The sequence below is a fragment of the Mirounga leonina genome, unplaced genomic scaffold (assembly GCF_011800145.1).
Source record: "Mirounga leonina isolate KUSES-001 unplaced genomic scaffold, KU_Mleo_1.0 Mir_175, whole genome shotgun sequence".
In the NCBI taxonomy this organism is placed as follows: Eukaryota; Metazoa; Chordata; class Mammalia; order Carnivora; family Phocidae; genus Mirounga; species Mirounga leonina.
Window position 1 is genome coordinate 9,277,877 of NW_023270453.1, and position 14,993 is coordinate 9,292,869.

Here is a 14,993-nt window from a genome sequence, read left to right on the forward strand (position 1 = left end):
TTGTTAAGTATTTTTCCATGCAGTTAGTTGCCAACCTTATATCTTTCTTTTGGTGAAATGTCTGTTCAAGTATTTTTGCCCATTTTTATATCAGGTCATTTGTCTTTTTATTGGGTTTGAGAGTTCTTTTTGTATCTGGATATGCATCCTTTATAAGATATATGCTTTGCAAATATTTTCTTTCGGTCTATAGCTTGATGTTTCATTCTCTTAGCAGTGTCTTTTGAAAAGCAGACGTTTTAAATTTTGATAAAGGCCAATTTTTGTCTAACCCAAGTTAGCAGAGGCTTTGTCTTAAAAGCTATAGAGGTCATTTTTGCACATCATGCAAGGTAGGGATTGAAGGCTTTTTTTCTATTTTGTTTTGATTTGTTTTTTTGGCATACAGATATCCAGTTGTTCTAGCACCATTTGTTCAAGACACTACCCTTCAATGATTGCCTCTGTATCTTTGCAGAAAATCAGTTATAGAAAATCATATATATGAGTTTATTTCTGCACTCCTTATTTTGTTCCATTGACCTATGTGTCTGTGTTCACAACAAAGCACACGATTGATTTCGCTAATTTTATTATGTCTTAAAACCAGGTAATGTTAGCCTTCTAACTTTGCTCTTTTTTTTTTTTTAAGTAATTTTGGCTATTCTGAGATCTTTGCATTCTTTTTTCTAAAAGATTTTATTTATTTATTTGACAGAGAGACAGAGAGCACAAGCAGGTGGAGAGGCAGTCAGAAGGAGAGGGAGAGGCAGACTCCCTGCTGAGCAGGGAGTCTGACATAGGGCTTGATAACAGGACCCTGGGATCATGACCCGACCTGAAGGCAGACGCTTAATTGACTGAGCCACCCAGACACCCTAAGATCTTTGCATTCTGTATAAACTTTGGAATCTGCTTGTTAATTTCTACTGAACAGTCTGCTGGGATTTTGATCGGGATTGCATCAAATTTGCAGATCAGTTTGGTTAAAATTGACGCCTTAACAATATTGAGTTTCCTGACCTGTTAGCAAGACATGTATCACCGTTTTTCAAAATCTTCTTCAATTTCTCTCAGTAAATGTTTTGTAGTTTTCAGTGTACAGTCTTTCACGTATTTTTCAGATTTATTTCTAGGTATTTTATGTATTTTGGTGCTACTGTATTATTTTTTAAATTTCAATTTCCAATTGTTCATTGTTAGTGTATAGAAAACAACTGACTTTCATATATTGATCATGCATTCTGCACCTTGTTAAACTTGCTTATTAGTCCTAGTAGCTTTTCTCTAGATTCACTCGTATTATCTAGATAGAATATTATGTCAGCTGTAAATAAATGGAATTTTACATATTTCTTTTCACAATGCTTTTTATTTCTTTTTATTGCTTACTACTGTCTAGAGCCTCCAGTAATGTGTTGAATAGAAGTGGTAAGAGTAGACTTAGGTGGAAATATTCAGTCTCTCACATTAATGTTAGCAATAGATTTTTCACAGATGCTCTGTATTGGGTTGAGGAAATTCCCTTCTTTTTTTTTTTTTTAAGATTTTATTGATTTATTTGAGACAGAGAGAATGAGAGAGACAGAGAGCACATGAGAGGGGGGAGGGTCAGAGGGAGAAGCAGGCTCCCCTCCGAGCAGGGAGCCCGACGCGGGACTCGATCCAGGGACTCTAGGATCATGACCTGAGCCGAAGGCAGTCGCTTAACCGACTGAGCCACCCAGGCGCCCCCAGGAAATTCCCTTGTATTGCTAGTTTACTGAGAGTTTTTTTTTTTAAGAGTTTATTTATTTATTTGAGAGAGAGAGAGAGGAGAGGAGGAGGGAGAGGAAGAGGGAATCTGAAGCACACTCTGCGCTGAGCACAAAGCCCGATGTGGGGCTCGATCCCACAACTGCAAGATCATGACCTGAGCCAAAATCAAGAGTCGGATTCTTAACCAACTGAGCCACCCAGGCTGAGAGTTTTTAATCAAGAATTTTCTCTCTCTCTTTTGTAAGCATGTAACATGTATATTTCTGAGTTTATTAAAGCTTGAAATTGCACTAAGACTTTGAGACAAAGATGTATATCCATACATGCACAGTCACACACCATTATATTTCTACATTATTTAAAAACATTTTATATTATATTGAAAACCATGAACCACATGGCTTATTCTGTTTTTCTCCCTTTTCATATTTGTAACTCCTTTCTTTGGCAGTAGAAACCTGGCTTCTATTATCCTTAATATATTTATGTTTTTTTTTTTTTTTAGATTTTATTTATTTATTTGAGAGAGAGAGAGAGAGAATGAGAGACAGAGAGCATGAGAGGGAGGAGGGTCAGAGGAAGAAGCAGACTCTCTGCCGAGCAGGGAGCCCGATGCGGGACTCGATCCCGGGACTTCAGGATCACGACCTGAGCCGAAGGCAGTCGCTTAACCAACTGAGCCACCCAGGCACCCCTATCCTTAATATATTTGCTTGTTTGGTCAACTTCCTGTGTATCCATTCTCCCATCACTGCCACCATCCCATATCTCCTGCAGATTTACTTGGGCTCTCACACTCACTGGACTGCTGGTGCCTTCCCTAATATGGACACTCTCTTTACCCTGCTAAGCCTCTGACTCCATGCCCTGAGCTGCCCTTCTGCATGGACACCACCTTACTCTGACCATACTTTGACACTTTGCACTTGCAATCACCTTCCACGTGGAAGCTCTTCCCACTAGCTTATGCACTGACATCCTGTACCAGACAACTATGTGAACGTTCTCACCCGGGTTGGCTTCCGAAACCCGTGTTGGGCTGTACCGCTATAAGGCCCCCTCTTTGCCCTACTCAGACATGCATCTCTGCAAAGGCTGATCTCCCCCATGGTTATCTTCCTCAGTTTCTTGGGCTCTAAAGTCCCATGACATACAGTTCATATGCAGAGACTCCCTCCTAACCCTGCTGGAGCTCTGACATCCTGTGCTGGGCCATTCCTTTGCATAGAGCTGTCCTTACCCTTTGTGGCTCATTCCTGCGATGGAAACTACTTATTTTGTTTGGTCTCCTATATCCCTCTTCCCACCCCAGCTTGGACATATGACATATTTGGTCCCAGAGGGTTTAGGACTGAGTTTTTCGGGAAATGATATGAAGAGGAGAAAGAATAGAAGAACTCACTCATTTACTTATTGTGATTAACTTAGAATAATTTTTTTTAAATCAAACTTAAAAAACTTCCATTGTGCTTTTGATTGGGATTTTGCTAAACTTATTTTAGAAGGAAATGACATATTGGCAGTACTTGGTCTCTCCATCTTTGGATGGTCCTGCTCGATTACTGCAGAAGAGTATCCCATAGGGCAACTGTAGCCACAATTAAGGTCAGCTAGAGCTGTAATTAAGGTCAAAGCTCAGTATGCTCCAGGGGACAGGTACAACTATGATCCAGGAGGAAATAGCCCATACACTAAAGGACTTGCAAGACTCTGCCAATATATATTGACAGAATCTGGGCAGAACTAAAGTAGGCAGAGTTTAACACTAGTTCTGTCCAAATTTATTGATATTGATGCATTTACCAGAGAGTGTAGATTCAATGTACTGCTAGAGGTGGCTCTAAGAGTTTCCTTGGTTGGTTGACGAAAATTTAGATTCAGTGATAGCATACATTTAATGAGGTTGAGATGTCAGGGCTTCCATGGCATAATGTGGAGGAGGGAATCCAAAGGCTTAAGAAGTTAGGAATATTGAACTGAATGTTTTATGTGTGACCTGCACAGCCAGCTCCCAACCACATTCCACAAGATGGCCCAAAGACACTCCATTCACAAAAGCAGGGAGATATATATTAGTGGTTGCTCTCCTTTCTAGGCAAGGCATGACTGTAGAGGATGCCACCATTTAGTTGTGTTCCCTGATTGTAAAGGGGATGATGGGATTTTGAAGTAGTGGGGGACAAGCAGTGACATTTAACTGCCTAAGACAAGCCCATCTACTGTAAGGACAGGAGGGACATACTAGTAAATGTTTTGAATGTCGGAGATCTTTGGCAGTGGCTAGTTGGTCATGGTGTCCCTCAGAAGTAAATATATGGAGTCTACTAGAATATTGCTTGATCTTTATAACAGGAAAAACTGTAAGCCTCATAGCAGAAAGTTGCCACCGAGGAGAGTTGAGGCCTCTTACCCAGTTTCCAGACATAGGTAAATTCACAGAGACAGAGCCCTTTGATTGAAGGGTAGACCAGCTACCTTGAGGAAGGACTCTGCATCATTGCCACAAGTATACATTGTAATTATTCTTCTAGGACTTCTTTAAAAGGACCAGAGGCAATTTACTGGAATGACTGCCAATTGGAAAAAGGAAATACCAAGACGTTTTGGGGATTTTTAGACACCAGCTCTGAAACGATCTTAATCCCAGAGGGCCCCACCACCAAAGTAAAATTTTACAGTGTTCAGATTATAGATGAAGTGTAGCTCAAATCAGACCCATATTGGGCCAGTTTGGTTCAGAGACTCAGCTAATGGTTATTTTCCCTGTTTCTGGAGGTGTATATGGAATAGACATAGTTGGCAAGTGGCAGAGTCCCCCACATGTGCTCTCTGATCCATGGGTGACGGCCGCTAGGGTAGGAAGGGCTACGTGGAAGCCCCTAGGATTTCCATTCATACCGAGAAAGGAAGTCAGAAGTAATACTGCACCTCGGGGGTGAGGGGCGGGGATTGTAAAAACTAATACGGAGGCTGAAGGCATGAAAGAAGTGCAGGTAGTGGAAGCTCTGACAGTTGTTTTTTTCTTTTTTCTTTTTTTGTGATGCAAATGTCTGATTGAAGCTTTGATGGCTGAGGCATGCACTTCAAAGAGGCCTGCACTTCAAAGACAGCTATCTTGAATAAACACAGTGCAGCTACAGGACTAGATGAAGAGTCAAGCTGCCCCCAGGCTCCTTTCTTTTAGAGATCTCAGTTGATTTTGATAACTGAGCATTTGAGCTGCTGGTTTTTCTAGTTCCAGGCTGTAAACTTCTGGTCTTATGTTTTAAATTCACCAGTGAAGGAGTCTGCTAAACCCTAGGCATCCCACCCTCAACCCCAATAAAAGCAGAACTCCAGACCCCTGCTCTTTTTCTACCCGTGACCTTGCCGTGTGGCCTCAGGTGTTCTGTGTAATTTCCAGGACTTGTAAGTAATAAACTTTTTTTCGAAGTGTCCTGATGGTTATTGCTGAGGGCATTTTGCATTCATCATGAGAACCACAAGGGCTGGTCCAGACCCCAGCTGAGACCTACGCAAAACACGATGCTTATCACATCTCCCTCCCTGAGCTCATCAGTTTGGCCTGGGCAAAAGTCACATGGATCTTGAAGAAGGAGCAATGTCTACTGCAAACTAATGAGGTGGTAACTAAAATTTCAGATGCTGCCCCAGATATGGTATCTTTCCTGGAGCAAACTGACATGTTCCTTGGTGTTTGTTTTGCAGCTGCTGACCTGGTGTATGTCTTTTTCTCTATACCAATTTGTAAAGACCACCAGAAATAGTTTGGCTTTACTTGTCAGGGCTAACAGTACACTTTTCCAGTCTTGCCTCAGGCTAGGCCAATTCTGCTCTTTGCTACATTTATTCTGCAGAGATCCTGATTGTCTTGACATTCCGCAAAATATCATACTCTACCTCACTGATGACATTATGATGATTGGCCCTGATGTTCATAAAGTAGCAGATACCTGAGAGGCGTTCCTAATGGGAACTCGAAGGTGGGAGATAGATCCCACAAAAATCCAGCGGCCTGTGACCTCAGTGAAGTTTCTGGAAGTTTAAATGTCACTTTCCCAAGGGAAAGTAAAGTTGCTGTTCTTTGGACCACCTACAATGAAAAAAAAGGAAAAATGCTTGGTGAGCCTTTTTGTATTCGGGGAGCAATATATACAGTACACACAGCATTTGAATGTGCTACTTGGATCATCTACAGAATCAATGATAAGGCTACCAGTTTTAAGTAGAAACAAGGAAAAGAATGTCCTGCCACAAGTTCAGCCTGTAGTATAAGCCACGTATCACTTGGGGCTTTTTACCCATCAGGTCCAATGATACTTAAAGTGTCTGTGGCAAATGGGCATGCCATAAGGAGCCTCTGGGCAAGCACCGACAGGATAGTCACAGCACCAAGCTCTAGGATTTTGTAGCAAATCTATGCCTTGTGCTGGATATGACTATTTTCCTTTTGAAAAATAGTGGTATGTATCATTCTGAGTCCAAGGGCCTGAGAAGCAGGGGACCTAATGGTGTAAATTCTGAGGGTAGGAGAAGATGAGATGAGATGTCCCAGCTAAAGGAGTGATGCAAGGAGAAAAAAGATGGAGTTGCAAATTCCTCCTTCCTCCACTTTTTGTTCTATTCAGGCCCTCAGTGGATTGGATGAGGCTGGCCCATATTGGGGAGGGCTGCCTACTTTGCTGAGTCCACTGATTCAAATGCTAATCTCATCTGGAAACATCTTCACAGACACACTCAGAAATAATGTTTAATCTGGGTGCCCTGTGGCCCATTTAAGTTGATACATAAAATTAACCATCACAGATTGCTAAGGACTTGAAAGAAATAGATTTGGAAAATGGGTGACAAGGATGTCTGGGGAAGAGGTCTGTGATGGACCTCTTGGAATGGTCAGATTATAAAGATGTTTGTGTCCCATCCACCCATTTGGTCCCCCCCAAATGAGGACCAAAGGCATTCACTGAAGAGAAGCTCTCAGTAATTAGGTGGACAAATCATGTACTCTGTGGATATCATTCTCTCTTCCTAGCCACTCCAGTGCTTGCTCAATGGACCCATGAAAAGAGAGGCCATGGTGGTAGGATTAGAGGCTATGCATTGGTTTGACAGCGTGGATTTGCTCTTACCAAGGCTGACCTGGCAAACACCACTGCTGAGAGCCTACTGAGTTAGCAACAGAGGCCAATACCGATCCCCTAATATGGTCCCATTCACTGGGGGAACCAACCAGCCACCTGGTGGCAAGCTGATTACATTGGACCTCTTCCATCTTGGAGAGGACAGAGATTTGTCCTCATTGGAACTGGCACGTTCTGGACCTGGATACACCTTCCCTGCCCCACAATGCCTCCGCCAGTAGCACTATCTATGGACTCATAGAACCCCTTACACCCCATCATGGTATCTCCCACAGCACTATTTCTGATCAGTGATTTCCATAGCATTGCTTCTTTTATAGCAAAGGGAATGCAGCAGTGGGCTCTTGGCCATGGAATTAACTGGTCTTCTCCTATACTCCATCAACTAGAAGCAACTGGACAAATTTTGAAAGCTCACTAATGTAATAGAATGGCTCACTGAACACTCTTTTGTGTCAGTTGAGAGTCATACCCTGAAAGGAATGGGTGCTATATTAAAGAATACCAGGGGGTGCCTGGGTGGCTCAGTCAGTTAAGTGTCTGCCTTTTGTTCAGGTCACGATCTCAGGGTCCTGGGATAGAGTCCTGTGTTGGGCTCCCTGCTCAGCAAGGAGTCTGCGTCTCCCTCTCACTCTCCCTCTGTGCTCTCTCTCTCTCTCAAATAAGTAAATAAAATCATAAAAAAAAAAAAAAAGAATACCAGATGTGCTTTGAAACAGAATAATCCAGGATGCTGTTTCCCCACAGTCAGAACATATGGGTCTTGGAATCAAGGAGTGGAAGTGGCTCATTCACTTGTAAGCCCAATCATTCATTGATAGAATTTTTGCTTCCCACCCTGGCTACCTTGCACTCTGCTTGTATGGAATTCTTAGTCCCTGAAGAGAAGATGCTCACCAGAGGACACCCTCATGGCCTGAGGTAAATCACCCCAGTCGGTGCGGCACTCTGCCTGACCTGACAGAGGAGAAGAGAAGCATGACTGACGTTTCTGTGAAGAATCCAGGAGAATGGCAATCTCTCAAAGGTGCTCGTTTTTGGAAAATACATTCTGGGTAGGACTGGAAGAGTTTGGATTCTGTCAAGTTTATAAAAGAAGAGAGAAATCAGCCATGCATACATATTTTTTTTATTTGCTTGTCTGATTGGAAAGAAAAGTCAGGGTTTTATGATCTGTTGAGTGGACAAATCTTTCCTGGGCTTCTGAGATGCTTGAAGATGCAAATGAAAAGCTTGCTTACCATCTTGTCTGTTTAAGTTACAGCATAAGACTAACACAGAGCAGGGTTGCTGGTTAATACAAAATTAATGTTAGTCCAATGACATACTGCTTTAGTGATCCTTGGCGATTATGCTAAGGTTATTACTATGCATATATTCACTTCTAGATGAATGGTCCACTTGCACCTTTAAAACATTGCCTATTTTGTTCATATTCTCATGTTGTAGTTAAACGCACATACTCCAGAGTCTGATGCTGGGGTTTGAATCCCGGCTCAGTCACTTTCCAGCTCTGTGATCTTGGGTAGTCAATTAATCTCTCTGTGCCTAAGTTTCCTTATCTACAAAATGAGGATGATGGCGTATGTACTTAAGAGTGTTGTTTGAAGGATTAATTAAGGTAACACATTCAAAGTCCTTACAGTAGTGCTTGGCCCACAGTAAGCAATGAATACAAGCTAGCAATTGTTAATACAATTTGGCAATGCTTGCTCAAAGTCTGCTTGCCAGGAATACAAACCATTTTATATCCCCTCTCTCTGTGGCAAACCTGCAGAATGCCTATTAATATCTGTAATGGACCAAATTGTATCTCCTTCCCTCCCCCCCCCCCACAAATTCACAAGTTGAATCCCTGACCCCCAATGAGACTGTATTTGGAGATGAAGACTTTAGGAAAGTAATTACTTCCTTAGGTCACATGGGTGGGCCTCTAATCTGATAGATTGGTGTCCTTATACAAGAAGGAAGAGACATCAGAGATCTCTCTCTCCATGCAGGAAAGGAAAGGCCATGTGAAGACACAGAGGGGAGGCAGCTGTCTACAAGCCTGGAAGAGAGCCCTCCCCAGAAACCAACCCTGATGACGTCTTGATTTTGGACTTCTGGCCTCTAGAACTGTAATAAGAGAAATGTCCGTTGTTTAAGCCACCTAATCTGTGTATTTTGTCATGGCAGCCCTAGCAGACTAAGACCATGACATGATAAAGTTTCCTAATTTACATGTTCAGTGAGAGACAAGTGAGCAGTGCTGACACATAGTGTCGGAGGTCATCCTTGAGCACCATTTACCCATCGTGTGAAAGTCTGGTATCTACCATGGGGCATGTGTGTATGTGTGGGGGGGTCATATACACTATCAGGACTACTGTTCACTTGATTCCTTCTAATGATAACTGTTTTTTTTTTTTTTTCTGCAAAATTCATCAAAGCCCTAGGCTGACTACTAGATATGCAGGTATTAGTTATTATCTGTGAGAAGCCCTCGCTCTTACTTCTATCTGCTTTTAGGCTCATCACAGCGGACTTTGTAGGAATAAGAACTTGGTTGACTGAGTCACTGATCAGATTCTGGGCTAATGTGACTGCATGTCAGCTGGGGCCTCCCATACCCTCACCAGCTGGGCAGTGCTGGCTGGAGTACTGATCATTCCAGTTCTGGGGATGCCCAAAGGCCTCCCTTGGTTGTCCCCCTATTGCCTGAGGCTGCGCTTCTCACCGCTTCTTCCTCCGGAGTCCCTGTCCTGCAGGCGTGGGATCTGGACCACAGAGTTGCCTTTCAGACTACAGTCACAATGAGCACTCATGAATTAAATTGCCCTAACTGAAGATTTAGGGATCACAGAAAGAAGATTTGGGGGCCATAGGGAGGTGAGGCACAGCCTTGAAACTTCCTCTCCTGCTTCTTTATCCTCTTTTCTCCTTACCTTTCCTTCCAGAATTCCCTAAGAACTTTCCCTTCAGTGCATGGAAGGATTTAGCTGGGTTCCAAGACTCAGACTTGCAGAAACCCTAGTAAATAAGATGCTTATAGGACAAAGAGTCTTCCATTTTAATGCAGTTCTGCTTATACATTTATTATAAATATATATTACATACAATATATACGACGTGCAGCACGGAATGCATGATTATATGTACGATGTAATACATATGTAAAAATATTATAAATATAGTTATAAATAAACATCCTCTTTTTTCTTCTTCTTACTACATTAGGAACACTTAACGGCAATCTGGGGATAAAAGGAGCTGCTGAGCTGAGAAAGAAAGAGACTGTTGAGTCTGAGTCTCATCAGACTCACGCACTGACTTGTGAAAAGCTGGTTGGAATTTACTTCCTAATTTATTCCACAGGTGTAGGGTGTTCAGAATCTGGCAGTAGGAATTACATAAATCATGCAGCTTTAGGAAAATCAGGACAAAACGGCTTTTCAAATCTTTATTAAGGGTTTCCTAAGATTATCATGAAATAATAAGCAACATGAAAGAGAGTGAAAGAGAGAACTCTCCAAAAAAGTTTATTAGCCCACGCTGATTCACCTCTGCGAGGCAAAAGTCAGATTTGATTTCTACGCGTTTTGACCCTAAAAGAACTACACAGAAAACGTAAACGCGTCTACCGAGGAATCATGCAAAGCAACAACGCTCATTGTCAGGAGACCGCGGGTTTGGAACAGGCTTTCCGTCTGGAAAGCTTTAACCCAGCGCATCCGTGGGGCGCTGGAGGAGGGCTGGGCCGCCGCCCCCGGCAGCGAGCGACCTTCTCGCGCAGCCCCCGCGCTCCCCCCACCTCCGCGCCGGGGCCTGGGCGGTGGGGCGAGACGGACACGGCGCGCAGCGGCTGCCGAGCGCCCCTGGCCCGGGGCCCACCTCCGCCGCGGCCGCCCCCCCGCCCTGGCCCGCCGCCGCCCACGCCCCGTCGCGGGGGGCAGGCGCAGGAGGCGGGCGGCTGGCCCCTTTAAAGCGTCGCGGGCGAGGGCCGGGCGCCGTAAGCTCGGCGGCTGAGAGAGCGGCGCTCCGAGCCCAGCGCGCAGGGCTGCCCTTCGCCGGCCGGCGGGGCGGCGCTGTCGGCCCCGGGGCGGGCGCTCCGGGCTCGCCGACGCCTCTCGCTCCCGGCGGCCGCGCGCCACGCCGCTCCGTCCTGCTAGTCCCGGGAGAGCCCGCCATGCGCCCAGGCTAGTGCGCCCAGGGCGCAGCGCCGACCCCGGCCGCGCCGGCCGCCCGCTCCCGCCGCAGGCATGCTGCGCCCGCTGCTGCTCGCGGCGCTCTGCCTGGCCGGCCGGCTCGGGGCCGCCCGCGGCTGTCAGCTGCCCTCCGAGTGGAGACCCCTGAGCGAGGGCTGCCGCGCCGAGCTGGCCGAGATCATCGTGTACGCCAAGGTGCTGGCGCTGCACCAGGAGGTGCACGGCCTGTACAACTACCTGCCGTGGCAGTACGAGGCCAGCGACGCGGGGCTCTTCTACTCGGCCGAGATCGAGATGCTGTGCGACCAGGCGTGGGGCAGCATGCTCGAGGTGCCCGCGGGCTCCAGACTCAACCTCACTGGCCTGGGCTACTTCTCGTGTCACTCCCACACCGTGGTCCAGGACTACTCGTATTTCTTCTTCCTCAGGTGAGCGCGGCACATCCCGCCCACTCCTTCTCCTGCAGCTATCCGCGTGACTTCCCGAGGGCCCCGTTATCCGGAGCCAGGTCAGGAACAACAGGGAATCCTGTCCGTACCATTTTGGAATACGCCTTGGGCTCCTTTCCTTACTCTCTATTCTCTCTGCTCCGTGGGACGTCTCGACAAAGGTCCTGGGGTGTATTTGGCTAAGGCTGTTAAAACACAGAACAACACCCCAAGACAGGGATGATTTCAGTGCTTAAAGCGTTGAAGAGTGTTTCAGGCAAAAGCCCAAAATAGTTTCCAAAAATCCATTTGACTCTTCTTTAAATTTATACTTTTAATTGGATTCCCTGGGAGTAGCTTGGGATGGCGAGGGGGGTAAACACCAGACTTTGAAATCAGATTCTCGTTGGAATTCTGGCTCTGCTCTTCCTGTGATTTCTGAGCAAATTGTCTTTTGAAGAACCTCCGGATCCTCAGTTCCATAATGTGAGAAACCGGGTTATGCCGAACACCTGGTGCAGGTTAGCTGCAGAAGGAATAGTCACTCTTTTCCCCACCTGCTTAAATGCCAGGATAGGCATGGTGTGGAATGCCGCGCAGCTGTCCCTTTGTTTCACCCCCTTATCCACCACCAGCCGACCTCAGCGCTGGGCTTTTCAAAATAGCAAAGGTTTATGTGGGGGCCTGCTGGGGGGCGGGGCGGGGAAGACCTGGCTTGTAGTGCTTTGAAGAGTATAGGTGAAGCAGGCGGGAGGTTCTCTGACTGGAGACTCCTGGAATCCTGTCAAGTTCCATGAAAGTTGGCCTGCAGTCAATTCGCGTGTGTAAGAATTCAGTCAATGGGTTTGAAGCAGGTGGAACCCTAAATGCATTGGCTGTCTCCCGTTGAATTAGAGTGATGTAGAGCAGCTGAGAGAAGCCTTGAACTAGAATGTAACCTACCTATCAAGCTAGTGAGTGAATTAATCCACAGTTGAGGCTGGTAATGGTTCCAGTCTTCCCAGTCCCTGAAGCGGCAACAAGGACTTTTGGAATGGCTAGGACCCCAGTCTGCGGATTCACTTTTAACCTCTTGAGATTTCACATCCCTCTGAGAAAGAAAACCGTGAGATCCACCGAGGGGCGTTCATAAGCTCATGGCAACACATGTTTCCCCTATTGAAGCCAGAACCTCTAAGTTTAGATTACATGGCGTGCTTTGTGTTGGCTTGAGTGGTTTAGTGAGATTAAGTTGTTTTTCTTTTCTTTCTTTTTAATTGCTGGGGAAGTATAGTTTCTAAATAAAGTCAGCAAGGAGTGAGCTAGTATCCTTGATACAGAGAAACTTAACTCAGATTTCTCATATTTCTCTTTAGGAAGGATACTGAGACCCCAGCTATAAAGCTATTAATCACTGAAACTTTATTTTCCAAAGAAAAAAGAGCTGCAAGACTTGAGCAGACGTTATTTTTTCCTGATTTTTATCATGAAAGAGCTTTGTCCAGTGGCTCTGTGGTGGTCAGCCAGCTCTTTAATCTTTCCCTCTGACATTTACAAAAAGTTAGGGCAGAAATACAGAGTCAACTGGTAGTCTGACAGATTTCCATTTCACAGGGCTGTGTTGCCCTGAAGTTAACAACTGCATACAAATCATTCCTCCCCTGTTATTCTGGGACCCAGTGAGACAAGAACAGATTCTGGGCAGTGTCACAGGGGAAAGTGGCAGTGGAGGCTCCCTGGTGAACCCTACATCCCCTCTTTGTGCTGGAGGGTAACTTCGACCTCTTCTCCCTCTACATGATTTCTTTATCTTTCCAACAGGTGATTTATTCTTAGCTCTATAAAAATGTTAACATCTATATTGCACTCACTCTATGCCAGACACTTTATCTAATGCAGTCCTTCCACTACCAGCAAGAAAGTGCTATTCTCCTCCTCTTTTTACAGACTGGGATAGTGAAGCTTAGATAATCGAGGAAATTCATCTCTCTTTCGATAGAAGATCAGTAGCAATGGCAGGATTCAAACCTGGGTCCTTAGAACTGGCTTTCCTTTGATCAAGAAACAAGGAACACTCGGTGAGAAAGAAGGCCACTTGGGAGACCTACAAGTAGACAAACACATATGCATCCCCACCCCCTGCAGCCCTTCACCTAAACTCCCCTCTGGGAAAACCTTAAGGATAGACTCATGCAGTGTGAGGCAGAGAAACATTTAGAAATAGTAAGTCCTGTAATGAGAGCCATGTGAGACCTAGTTGCGTAATGGCAAGACCGTCAGTCTTTACAACTCTTGATTAAGGCTGCTATACCCTATGGCTGTCCAGTCTACAGTTCTGCTTTTTTTCTTTTTTTCCCATTAGGATGGATGAGAATTATAATCTCTTGCCTCACGGAGTCAATTTCCAAGATGCCATCTTTCCAGACACTCAAGAGAACAGAAGGATGTTTTCCAGCCTTTTCCAGTTTTCGAACTGTTCTCAAGGGCAGCAGTTGGCAACTTTTTCCAGTGACTGGGAGATCCAGGAAGACAATAGGGTAAGAACTAGCTGTTCCCTGGGTCACAGCAAAATAATAGACCAACTACATCTTGTCTGAATTCCGTGACCAAAGGAGTCCAGAGTGCTCTTCCAGAAGCCCAGACCAAAGAGTATTATCCCTCCTGTTACTCTGGCCGTTAAAAACAAAACAAAACAAAACAAACCCCAAAACACTGCTCATAAACTGGATTCCTGAGGCTTTACTCTGGGGTTCCTCATAAAGTGAGAGAACAGATGGAATGAAGGTTGGCACATGGCCTCAGTTTCCTTTTCTGTGAAATGGAAACCGTCTACATCATAGGGTTGATACAATATGATTTAACTATGTAAAAAAAAAAAAAAATTAGAGCCTTTAACCTAGTGCCTGGCAGAGTAAGTACTCAGCACATGAGAGCTGTTAGGACTATTATATCATTACTGTCATTGATTGCATAAGGCTCTAGGGACTCTTCTAAGGGAGAAGAAAAAGTCGTCAAAGAAATGGTTGTCCGAGCTAACACTTTCATGATTGTTAACTCTAGTTGTGAAGACCTAGAGGTACAGGGTGGCCAAAGTGGTTGTGGAATTGTAAGGGTTAAGATAATTTGGGGTCTGAAGATATAAAAGGGACCTGCCCATCTGGGACAGATGCCAGAGTTGGAGGCAGATTTTGAAGACTGTCCCTTTCCCAAACGGCATTGCCATACTGGAGCTGGGATGATGTAAGACTGGGTCAGTAGAGGAGGTGGCCCCAGTCCCAGTCTCCCATCCGAGATGTTTTTAGGACAGTGTGACAGACTGCTGGGAGCATTCTGATGTGGGGTTTGAGGTATCCCATGGGACAAGGACTATTTTTATGGGTTGATGAATTAATTTGCACATGGTAAGTGGCTCCCATGGGTCCCCAAGTCTAGAAGTGTAAAATGGTAGTCAGTGGAGTTTCTCTCCCACCTGTGATGCCCGCCCAACCCGGTTCCCACCTACTCTACAAACAAGTAGCTAT

General features: G+C 45.1%; 1 protein-coding gene across 1 annotated transcript in view; it reads left to right on the plus strand.

Moving 5' to 3' along the window:
* The first annotated feature begins 10,885 nt into the window (after nt 1-10,885).
* Nucleotides 10,886-14,993, plus strand: part of CCDC3 (coiled-coil domain containing 3) — a 124,614-nt gene continuing 120,506 nt past the window's right edge. Inside the window, exons 1-2 of the mRNA XM_035021640.1 lie at nt 10,886-11,493; nt 13,835-14,009. Coding sequence (XP_034877531.1) covers nt 11,120-11,493; nt 13,835-14,009 — 549 coding nt within the window. The 5' untranslated portion in view covers nt 10,886-11,119. The remainder of the gene's footprint in view (nt 11,494-13,834; nt 14,010-14,993) is intronic.